The sequence below is a fragment of the Epinephelus lanceolatus genome, chromosome 9 (genome assembly GCF_041903045.1).
Source record: "Epinephelus lanceolatus isolate andai-2023 chromosome 9, ASM4190304v1, whole genome shotgun sequence".
Taxonomy (NCBI): domain Eukaryota; kingdom Metazoa; phylum Chordata; class Actinopteri; order Perciformes; family Serranidae; genus Epinephelus; species Epinephelus lanceolatus.
Window position 1 is genome coordinate 46,304,225 of NC_135742.1, and position 12,290 is coordinate 46,316,514.

The 12,290-nt window shown below is 43.6% G+C and overlaps 1 protein-coding gene across 3 annotated transcripts in view; it reads right to left on the reverse strand.

Moving 5' to 3' along the window:
* Positions 1-672: 672 nt before the first annotated feature.
* The window catches only part of LOC117253156 (uncharacterized), an 87,275-nt gene continuing 75,657 nt past the window's right edge, over positions 673-12,290 (reverse strand). For all 3 annotated transcript variants that reach the window (XM_033620527.2, XM_078171013.1, XM_033620526.2), the window contains exons 10-11: positions 12,041-12,137; positions 673-11,956 (exon numbers count right to left, since the gene is read on the reverse strand). In XM_033620527.2, coding sequence (XP_033476418.2) covers positions 1,502-11,956; positions 12,041-12,137 — 10,552 coding nt within the window. In that variant the 3' untranslated portion in view covers positions 673-1,501. The remainder of the gene's footprint in view (positions 11,957-12,040; positions 12,138-12,290) is intronic.

Genomic DNA, 12,290 nt, shown 5'->3' on the forward strand with positions numbered 1-12,290 from the left:
CTCCATGATGGCCTTTCTACAGGGTATGAAGCTCAAGTTCACAGTTAATCAAAGGTGTAACATGAGGTGATTACATATTAGATCGAGCTGCATGTTAAAATCTCTACATGTTAAATGTATATAAAAAGAGAACATGCTAACATTAAGACCTGAGTTCTGCTGATAGTTGCAAAGAAAGAGCATGTTTTGGTTATAATTTTTATATCAAAGTACACAAATAATTAAAAAAAAATGCAGCCTTTACAAACTGACTTGTTCCTTGGAATAAGCATCTCATAAATTCTTTGTAATTCTAATTGGACCTTGTTGCATATTGCTAATTAAGATTATATAAAGACCTGCAGTTGAGAGATCTGTTTGCAAAATGCAAACTAGATATTCACATTTTCGATGAAATATAAAAAAATATTTACAATATAAAAATAGTAATTCCCATATGTGAGAATCCTCAGTTGAAATCCAAATTATGGCTTTTTAAGGAACAGTCAAAAGAAATCCAATGTGGTCCCGTTAGATTTTGTTATCTCTTTGATCAAACTTGGTGTTGTACCACAAAATATACTTGATGTTCACATACAAACTGGGAAAAGGCAAAAACTCTTTACAAAAATTCGAATTAATGAGTATAGAATGCAGAGAATCAGAGGTCTTTTAAAGCCACATTGTGTAGAATTTGTTTGTCTTGAGTCTTTCGAGTGATCGTGGTGGCATCGTTTTTTGTTTGTAGATAAATGAGACATACTGGTGAAAAAAATTGTGACCCACAGTGTCCCCGGGTGTAAAGGGGGAAGTTTAAAATTATATTTTGAAATTGCACTTTAAAGAATGAAATAGTAGTGTGCTTTCTCGATACTCAAAAAAAAGGCTTTTTAACTTAATTCAAAAGCATCTGTTCCTGCTCAATGCATGAGTGCCTGAAGTTCATCTTTTGTTCCTATATTTTTAGATTGTAGACAGTGTATTTAAAGCAAGAATATGTGACTTATGCACAGCAGCCACTGTGGTCACAAGCCCTAACAGTAAAAAGATACTGCTATTTGTCATTTCTAGCCATTTACCCTTTGCAGGGCCATGGGGCACAGGAGCCTATTGCAGCTTGCACTGATCGAGGTGGGGTACCCCTGGAAAGGTCTGTCACCATTTATGGGATAAGGGTAAATGCTACAGCTTAGTGCAACATTAGCTAAAGTAGAAAAGAGTCGTTAAGTCAGTGACCTGACTCAGTAATACCAGTTACACAGTTGCATCTACCACTAGCCAATGTTACCCATCATAACCTACTGGACAGACCAAAACTTAAGAGCATATCTAGCATGAAACACGTACTAATGGAGGTAACATTGCAAAAGTGATAGTCTACCTTTAAATCAAGATGAAAAATGTACAAAAGTTTGTATGTCTACACTGTGAGCCTGCACACTACAGAAGCTTGCAGTAAAACATCAGGTATGAACACAATTACATACATTTTATGTGAGTCAATCATAGCATTGAGAACATCCTAATCTCTGCTGAGACGCTTAGATTTGCGAGTTGCTGTTACCTCAGTGCTTTTTCTCTTCTGAGCAAATCGAGCATTCTCTTCTTCATCAGACAAAGACTCCTCTGCTGTTTGAACTTTAGCACTGTACCTTCTGCATTTTGGCTGGGGTGTAACTATTACTGAAGAAACTGACCTCCCTCTTAAAACTCTCTTTCCAATCACTATAGGCTCTAATTCTTCCTTTGACATATTCTGCTCATTGTCTACATCCTTTTGACTTATACCTGCTGTCTCTACCTCTCTATCTCTATCTAAGTTGTCGAGCTTCTCTTTCGGTTCATCTGCATAAGATTTAGCTTTCTTGTTGTCTTTGTTGTCATCTGATTGCTCCTCAGTGGCTGCCTCAGTCTCACGTTGCTCATCTGCCTCCCCTTTTTCACTGGAGTCCACTCTTGGCCTTTTTCGTACGGATTTTGGAGGTGAATCATTAGTTACCTCATGATCTTGTTCTTCTTCAGGGTCTTCTTCCTGCTGCTGAGTCTCCACTACTTTTTGGTCTTTCTGTCTTTTGGATCTTCGTGATGATGTGGCAGATGAAGTTTTTATTTTGCTCCTCAGACCTCTTGTTGTTATGGCTGTGGCCTCTTCTGGCACCACAGATGCACTGCCTACTAATTCCTCTTCTTCAGTAAGGGCAGTGTCAGATCCCACTTCAGCAGCATCAGTAACTTTTTCTATGACTGTGGTTTCCTCTTCCTCAGATGAGTTAGTCTCTTCTACCTCAGCTGATGAAATCTGGACTGTGTGAGTACTGATGTCATCAATATCTTTATCACTTTTGTCCTCCTCTTCAAGCACTGCTGCTTCCTCTGTTGACGCATCTTTCATCTGTTCTGCATCTCCTATGGCAAATTCTTTCCCAGCTGCACTCTCAACTTCTTCATTTTCCTCGTCTTTGTCTTTCTGCATGTCCACACTCTTTTCCTCTTCCTCTACCTCCTCCCCTTTCTCCTCAGGCAATCCCTGCCGTGTCTCTTCTTCCTCTCCTCCAGTCTCTTCAGCAGGAGGAGTTTCTTCTTCTCCTTCTTCCTCTGTCTGACACTGTGTGCGGGCTCTTTTGGATTTTTGTCTAGCTGTGGCAGCAGCAGACCTCTCTCCCTTCCTCAAAATTCTTGTTTCTACTGCCAGCTCATCTTCTTCTGTGCTTTTCTCAACAGCTGACTCTTCTTGCTCATCATCTTGTCCTTTTCTGGTTTTGCTTCTTGTGATTCTCACTATCTTTTCACCACTTCTCAGAACTCCTGTTACAACAGTTGGTGCTTCTTCCTCATCAGTAACCATTCCCTTGTCTGCATTAGGTGTCTCTTCAGCCCTTTCCCCAACAGAAACCAATTCCTGTCCCTCTGCACATGTCTCTGATACAGCAGACTGTTCCTCTTTCACTGTCTCTTGCTCTGTGACCGATTCCTGTGCCACAGCTTCTAGCTTTTCCATCTCAACTTCTGGCTGTGTATTTTCTTCTGCCTGAGCTAACTGAGTGGTCTTTTCTTCATCAGACAAAGACTCCTCTGCTTTTTGAACTTTGGCACTGCGCCTTCTGGATTTTGGCTGGGGTGTGACTGTTACTGAAGAAACTGACCTCCCCCTTAAAACTCTCTTTCCAATCACTATAGGCTCTACTTCTTCCTTTGATATATTCTGCTCATTGTCCTCATCCTTTTGACTTATACCTGCTGTCTCTACCTCTCTATGTCTGTCTAAGTTGTCTAGCTTCTCTTTCGGTTCATCTGCAGAAGATTTAACTTTCTTGTTGTCTTTGTCGTCATCTGATTCCTCCTTGTCAGTGGTTGCCTCAGTCTCACGTTGCTCATTCACCTCCCCTTTTTCACTGGAGTCCACTCTTGGCCTTTTTCGTACGGATCTTGGAGGTGAATCATTAGTTACCTCATGATCTTGTTCTTCTTCAGGGTCTTCTTCCTGCTGCTGAGTCTCCACTACTTCTTGGTCTTTCTGTCTTTTCGATCGTGATGGTGTGGCAGGTGAAGTTTTTATTTTGCTCCTAAGAACTCTTGTTGTTATGGCTGGGGCCTCTTCTTCTGGCACCACAGATGCATCGCCTACTAATTCCTCTTCTTCAGTAATGGCAGTGTCAGATCCCACTTCAGTAGCAGCAGTGGGTTTTTCTAGGACTGTGGTTTCCTCTTCCTCAGCTGAGTTAGTCTCTCCTACCTCAGCTGGTGAAATCTGGACTGTGTGAGTACTGATGTCATCAACAGCTTTCACACTGTTGTCCTCCTCTTCAAGCACTGCTGCTTCCTCTGCTGACGCATCTTTCATCTGTTTTGCATCTCCGACAGCCGATTCTCCCCCGAACGCCCTCTCAACTTCATCTTCCACATCTTTGTCTTTCTCCATTTCCACACCCCTTTCCTCTTCCTCTACCTCCTCCCCTTTCTCCTCAGGCGATCCCTGTCGTGTCTCTCCTTCCTCTCCTCCAGTCTCTTCAGCAGGAGGAGTTTCTTCTTCTCCTTCTTCCTCTGTCTGACACTGTGTGCAGGCTCTTTTGGATTTTTGTCTAGCTGTGGCAGCAGCAGACCTCCTTCCCTTCCTCAAAATTCTTGTTTCTACTGCCAGCCCTTCTGTGCTTTTCTCAACAGCTGACTCTTCTTGCTCATCATCTTGTCTTTTTGCGGTTTTGCTTCTTGTGGTTCTCACTGTCTTTTCACCACTTCTACGAACTACTGTTTCAACAGGTAGTGCTTCTGCCTTATCAGTAACCATTCCCTTGTCTGCATTAGGTGTCTTTTCAGAACTTTCCCCAACGGAAGCCACTTCCTGTCCCTCTGCACATGTCTCTGATACAGCAGACTGTTCCTCTTCCACTGTCTCTTGCTCTGTGACTGATTCCTGTACCACAGCATCTACCTTTTCCATCTCAACTTCTAGCTCTGTATTTTCTTCCGTCTGAGCTAACTGAATGTTCTTTTCTTCATCAGACAAAGACTCCTCTGCTGTTTGAGCTTTAGCACTGCGCCTTCTGGATTTTGGCTGAGGTGTGATTATTACTGCAGCAACTGTCCTCCCTCTTAAAACTCTCTTTCCAATCATTATAGGCTCCACCTCTTCCTCTGACATATCCTGCTCATTGTCCTCATCCTTTTGACTTATACCTACTGTCTTTACCTCTCTATCTGTATACAAATTGTCTAGCTTCTCTTTTGGTTCATCTGCAGAAGATTTAGCTTTCTTGTTGTCTTTGTCATCATCTGATTCCTCCTTCTCAGTGGCTGCCTCAGTCTCACTTCGCTCATCTGCCTCCCCTTTTTCACTGGAGTCCACTCTTGGCCTTTTTTGTACAGATCTTGGAGGTGAATCATTAGTTACCTCATAATTTTGTTCTTCTTCAGGGTCTTCTTCTTCCTGCTGCTGAGTCTCCACTACTCCTTGGTCTTTCAGTTTTTTGCATCTTTGTGATGGTGTGGCAGGTGAAGTTTTTATTTTGCTCCTAGGAGCTCTTGTTGTGGCTGGGGCCTCTTCTTCTGGCACCTCAGATGCATCGCCTACTATTTCTTCTTCTTCAGTAAGGGCAGTGTCAGATCTCACTTCAGTAGCATCAGTAACTTTTTCTATGACTGTGGTTTCCTCTTCCTCAGCTGATGAAATCTGGACTGTGTGAGTATTCATGTCATCAACATCTTTATCACTTTTATCCTCCTCTTCAAGCACTGCTACTTCCTCTGTTGAGGCATCTTTCATCTGTGCTGCATCTCCTATGGCAAATTCTTCCCCAGCTGCACTCTCAACTTCTTCATCTTCCACATCTTTGTCCTTCTCCAATTCCACACCCCTTTCCTCTTCCTCTACCTCCTCCCCTTTCTCCTCAGGCGATCCCTGTCGTGTCTCTCCTTCCTCTCCTCCAGTCTCTTCAGCAGGAGGAGTTTCTTCTTCTCCTTCTTCCTCTGTCTGACACTGTGTGCAGGCTCTTTTGGATTTTTGTCTAGCTGTGGCAGCAGCAGACCTCCTTCCCTTCCTCAAAATTCTTGTTTCTACTGTCAGCTCATCCTCTTCTGTGCTTTTCTCAACAGCTGTCTCTTCTTGCTCATCTTTTTGTCTTTTTGTGGTTTTGCGTCTTGTGTCTCTCACTGTCTTTTCACCACTTCTCAGAACTCTTTCAGTAACTGTTGCTTCCTCCTTCTCAGACACATTGTTTGCCTTGTCATCCTTTGCTGTCAACAGTGTCTCTTGTGTACTTACTCCAGCTGCACTTTCCACTTCCTTCGATGCAGAGGTCAACTGTTCCCCCTCCACTGTATCTTGTGTTGGGACTGCTTCCTCTGCAACATCTGGGGCCTTTCCCTCATCAGCATGCTGTCCAGCTGAAGCCCCTGTTTCCTCATTTCCAGCTGTCTCAGTGCTGTTGAGTTGTTCCTCCTCTTGTTGTATGACAGCTTCCTCTGCTAAAGTATTCTCTTTGTCCATGCCCATTTCTGCTTCTATCTGTTCTACTTGTTCAGTTACATCTCGTTCTTTAAGTTTCTCTTTCTTCTCTTGATCAATCACCTGCTGTTGTTTCTGTTCTTCCACTCTGTCCTTAACTGCTGTAGATTTCTCTCCTCCCTCTACTTCCTCTCTTTCCTGGAGCTGCTTGTGGGTTCTTTTTGTTGCACATTTTTGTGTGACAGGCCTAAACATCCTTCCCCTCCTCAGAACCCTTATTTGAACTGTTTGAACTGTTTGAACTTTCTGAATTGTTGAAGCCTCCTTTGCTAGTTCACCCTTTTTCTGTCCGCTTCTTGCTAATTTGGTACTTGGTGTGGCTTTGACTGCTTGCTTTTTACTTCTACATGTTTTAGTTTCGGTGATTATAGGCTCCTGCTCATCATTAATACTTTTAGCCTCCTCTTCTTTAGCTGTCTCCTCAGCTATCCCCTCCCCTGTATCTTTTGTTGTGACTGCTTCCACATCATCCTGAAATTCTTCCTCTTCCACTATCACCTTCTCCAGCTCATTTTTTTCTGTTCCCAAAGGGAACCCAGTAACTTTCTCCTCTGCCGCTCCTTCTTCTTTCTGCTCCTCTTCTGCGGTAGTGGCAGTCTTTTGTACAGAACCCCCCAGCCTGGCAGCTGCTGTTACTTCCTTAATGTCATGATGTTTTTTTTGCACGTCCACTAAAACCACAGTCAGTCTTTGGAGATCAGAAAGCTTGGGTGCCATTTCTTCACTCTGTTGATCCTCTGCTGAATGTGTTGCCTCTTCTTTACTAGGTGAAAGTACAGCGGAGTCCGTAGCTAGTTCGGGTAATTGTGTGTCAGTCTCTCCTTGTACTAACTCATCTGCATCAGCTGCGTCTCCAGCTGTGTTCTCTTCATCTTCAGTAATTTCCATCGTTCCCTCTTCTGACACTCCTTTTCTCACTTCTACAGGAACAAATTCTTCATTCTCCATCTCTGTTTTATCCTCCTCTGGGACCTTCCCCTCATCCGCTTCTGTTGGTGGCTCTTTGACTGATCCCAGCCTTGCCTCTTCTTCTTCCACTACCCCTGCTTCCTCACCTGACTCCTTCAATCCGTCTTCCTCTTTCTTGAGTTGTTTGTGTATTCCGCAAACAGACTTCCTTCCCCCTCTCAAAATTCTTGTTTCTGCTGGAGGTTCATTTCCATCAGTGCTCTTTTCTGCAGATACCCCCCCCTCCTTCATTTCATCTTGCTGTTTTTTGCTTTGTCTGGACTTGTTTTTTGGTGAAGCTTTGGACATCTTTTGACCACTTCTCAGAGATCTGGTGACAGCATCTGGCAGTAGCTCCATTTCCTCACGCCCCATAGCTGGTTTCCTTTCATCACATTCTTCACCTGAAGCCTCCACCTCCTTTTCTGCAAATGTTTTGAATATACTTTCTAATTGCTCTTCCACTCCATCTTGTGCTTGCATTGTTACTGCTTTCCCATCCTCCATATCTATTTCTGGTTCTAAGTCTTCCACTCTTTCAGTGGCAGCTTCCTCCTTAAACTTTTCTACTATCTTATCTTTGTCCTCCATCTCTTTATCTGTCTTTTCTATAGCTGGTTCTACAGCCTCATCTTCTTCTACCCTTGTTTTGTTGACACTTTGAGTTTTCTCTTCTACATTTTGCCCTCCTTCCTGGATTTGTTTGCAGCTTCTTCTGGATTTGCCTTTTTGTGTGTCAGAGGCAGATATCCTGCCACTCCTCAGTGTTCTCGTTGTCACTGCTAGTTGTTCTTCCCTGTTGTTGTTGTCTTCTTCTTGTGCATCACCTTGCTTTCTTCTTCTGGTGCTTTTGCGTTTTGGTGTAGCTTTGCTTGGTTTTGTTTGACGCTTCAGAGCTCTGGTTTCAACAACTGATGCTTCTTCTTCTTCTTCCGAGCTCATTGCTTTATCTACCTCAGCTGGTGGAAGATTCCCTTCAGCATCATCTCCTGCTGGAATGTCTGCTTCTCTACATATCTCAGAAACTGCAGACTGCTTCTTCTCCACTGGAACTATTACTATAACTGCATCCTTATCCACAGATTCCATCTCTTCTTCCACCTCATCAGTGCCTGTTTCTACTTCATCCAACTCATTTTTTGTTAAACCCTCACCTGTGTTGTCTTCCTCCTTTTGCTGGTCACTTCTACTTGTTGATTCACAGCTTGATTCAACTGTTTGTTTTTCAGTAACCAGTGCTTCCTCTGCATACTTCCTCACATCAGCAGATTCATCCTTTTCTTTTTCAGTATTGTCTTCTTCAAGCTCTTCTTTCTTGGAAGTCTCTGTCTCTACAGTTGCCTCTACAGGTTTTTCTTTAATGTTCTCCTGTTTATCTCCATTCTCCTCTTCCTGTTGCTTTCCTGAAGCAGCATGCACTCTGGCAACTGGTGTTTCTTCTGCCTCCTTTACACTAAGATGATGACAGGTTGTTTTTATGTCTACTAAGATAATAGTGGCTTTCTGGAGCTTGGGGATTTCAGAGCCAATGTCCTTTTCCTGAGGCTCTCCAGCTGCTGATGCATCAGCCTCACCTAGAACTATATCAGGTATGACTGCTTCTAAAGTAGCAGCCACAGTATCAGGCTCTTGTATCACATCACCCGCCACACCAGTTACAATGGCAGTGTCTGATCCCACATCAGGAGCAACAGTGGGTTTTTCAAGAACCGTGGTTTCCTCTTCCTCAGCTGAGTTAGTCTCTCCTACCTCAGCTGGTGAAATCTGTACTGTGTCAGTACTGATCTCATCAACATCTTTGTCACTGTTGTCCTCCTCTTCAAGCACTGCTGCTTCCTCTGTTGACGCATCTTTCATCTGCTCTGCATCTCCTACGGCAAATTCTCCCCCAGCTGTACTCTCAACTTCATCTTCCACATCTTTGTCTTTCTCCATTTCCACACTCTCTTCCTCTTCCTCTACCTCCTCCCGTTTCTCCTCAGGCAATTTCTGCCATGTCTCTCCTTCCTCTCTTCCAGTCTCTTCAGCAGGATGACTTTCTTCTCCTTCTTCCTCTGTCTGACAGGCTCTTTTGGATTTATGTTTAGCTGTGGCAGCAGCAGACCTCCTTCCCCTCCTAAAAAATCTTGTTTCTACTGCCAGCTCACCTTCTTCTGTGCTTTTCTTAACAGCCGACTGTTTTTGCTCATCATCTTGTCTTTTTGTGGTTTTGCTTCTTGTGGTTCTCACTGTCTTTTCACCACTTCTACGAACTACTGTTTCAACAGGCGGTGCTTCTGCCTTATCAGTAACCATTCCCTTGTCTGAATTAGGTGTCTTTTCAGAACTTTCTCCAACAGAAGCCACTTCCTGTCCCTCTGCACATGTCTCTGATACAGCAGACTGTTCCTCTTTCACTGCCTCTTGCTCTGTGACCGATTCCTGTGCCACAGCTTCTAGCTTTTCCATCTCAACGTCTGGCTGTGCATTTTCTTCTGCCTGAGCTAACTTAGTGCTCATTTCTTCATCAGACAAAGACTCCTCTGCTTTTGGAGCTCTTGCCCTGCACCTTCTGGATTTTGGCTGGGGTGTGACTGTTACTGAAGGCAGTGACCTCCCTCTTAAAACTCTCTTTCCAATCACTATAGGCTCCACCTCTTCCTCTGACATGTTCTGCTCATTGTCCTCATCCTTTTGACTTATACCAGTTGTCTCTACCTCATTATCTATATCTAAATTGTCTAGCTTCTCTTTCGGTTCATCTGCAGAAAATTTAGCTTCCTTGTTGTCTTCGTCATCATCTGATTCCTCCTTGTCAGTGGCTGCCTCAGTCTCACCTTGCTCATCCACTTCCCCTTTTACACTTGAGTCCACTCTTGGCCTTTGTCGTACAAATCTTGGAGGTGAAGCATTAGTTACCTCATGATCTTGTTCTTCTTCAGGGTTTTCCTCTTCCTGTTGCTGAGTCTCCACAACTCCTTGGTCTTTCTGTCTTTTGGATCGTGATGGTGTGGTAGGTGAAGTTTTTATTTTGCTCCTATGAGCTCTTGTTGTTATGGCTGGGGCTTCTTCTTCTGGCACCACAGATGCATCTCCTACTAGTTCCTCTTCTTCAGTGATGGCAGTGTCTGATCCCACTTCAGTAGCACCAGTAGGTATTTCTAGAACTGTGGTTTGCCTTTCCTTAGCTGAGTTCCTCTCTTCTACCTCAGCTGGTGAAATCTGGACTGTGTGAGTACTGATCTCATCAACAGCTTTTACACTGTTGTCCTCCTCTTCAAGCACTGCTGCTTCCTCTGCTGAGACATCTTTCATCTGCTCTGTGTCACCTATGGCAGATTCTTCCCCGGCCACCCTCTCAATTTCATCTTCCACATCTTTGTCTTTCTCCATTTCCACACTCTTTTCTTCTTCCCCTACCCCCTCCCCTTTCTCCTCAGACAATTCCTGCCCTGTCTCTTCTTCCTCTCTTTCAGTCTCTTCAGTTTCTTCTTCTCCTTCTTCCTCTGTCTGACACTGTGTGTGGGCTATTTTAAGTCTAGCTGTGGCAGCAGCAGAACACCCTCCCTTCCTGAAGACACTGACTGACTCTTTCTCCTTTTCTGCTTCTCCCTCAGTCTCTTCCATTTCTTGTACTTCCTTGGTCCCTTCCACATTTACTTCAGTTGAAGGTATAACATCCTCTGCTGTCTTCTCTGTCTGTGGAATTCGACTTTTTTTCAAAACAGTTGTTTCCTCTATTGATATATCTTTTTCTGTTTTGTCAGCAGTCTCCTCTTGTTCATCCTTGTGGTGTTCATCCATCTGTTTTTCTGTCGGTTGTTCATCTGCTTTCTCTTCACCAGCATAACCTCCTGTTTCCAGGTCAGCTTCATCTGTGTGCTCTGCCTTTTGTTTCTGATGTCTTTTGCTTTGTCTTGTGGGCTGAGGTTTGGGAGTGACTTTAAGTCTGCCAGTCAAGGCTCTCTTCTGTGCAACAGGGGGCTCCTGTATCTCATCATCAGAGACATCTTGTTTATCCCCTATCACTGATGTTTCTACCTTCTTGCCTTTTTGTATTTTCTGAGATTCATCTGTAACTTTTTCATCCTCATTTTCCTTTGTCAATGCAGTTTCTGCTATATTGGGAAGCTCTGTGGAACATCCCTTCACTACAGTGTCTTCCACCCCAGGCTGATGTTGTTTCTTTGCCTCCCCTTCATTTGCTAGTTGTTCATCTTTGAGCTGTTGCTTTTCTTCTGTTAATTCTTCCACATCAACTACATCCCTTTTTACAGATGTCATTTCTTCTTGCTCTCTCTCAATTACAGCTGACTCTTCCACTACATCAGTTGTGGAAACTTCATTCTCATCTGCCACTTCATTGGCCTCTTTCTCTAGTTCTTCACTTACTTTCTGGCTGCAGCAGGGATTTTTGCGTTTAGGTGTGGGGGTCTTTGTAACAGTTCTTCCTCTCAAAATTAAGTCTCCACCCTGGACTGTAGATTCCTCCTTTAACCCCTCCTGTAGCTTGTGCTGCCGCTTAGATCTCCGTCTGGGGGTTTCACTCTGTACAGTTTTTATGGCCTTTACAACAGTTCTCCTTGTTTTTCCAGTTCTTCCAGCTTCACCATCCTCTGATGTTGCATATGTTAACAGACTCACCTCATGTTGTGTAACTTTTTTTTCTAACTTTTCACCAGTGTCCCCAATTTGAGTTTTCTCTCCTACTTTGTCCAGAGTTTCTGCTCCCTTGTGTACCTCCAAAACCTCTTCAGAAACAACTAGCACTGCAGTGTCTTCTTTCTGATACTCTTTCTCTGCTTCCTCAATTTCTGATGCCACATTCTCAACCGTTATCTGTGAGCCATGGGATGTGTTGGTCAGATCCTGTGGGGTATCATTTTCTACTTGTGGCTCTTCAGTCACTGGTGCTAATGTAACATCAGCTTCCTCTAGGTCTTGTGGGGCTAAGACAGTGGCTGGTTGGTCCAACACACGAACTGTTTCTTCAGGTACAGTATCAACTGCATCCTCTCCTTGTCCTTCAGGAGCCACACTGATCATACCCTAAAATAAACAAAATAATTAATGTACAAGTTGCTGTGCTGGTCATGTAGACAAACATGCAAGTAAGAATTTGAAGATACACACCTCAGTCTGTACCAATTCAGAGACATTATGCAGTTCTGTCTCCTGTTGCGCAGAAACTTGCTCCCCTCTGGGAGTTTCTGCTTCAATATCCTCAATTCTAAAAGACGTTAGACATCACATGTTAATTTCAAACAATAATTGGTGTAAGTATTAAATGATGTAACAAGGCAGAGCAAACGTTTGAAAACCAACCACTTTTAAATCTTCTTGCAAAAACAGACAGGCAATAAACTCTATTCCTTTCAGGGGT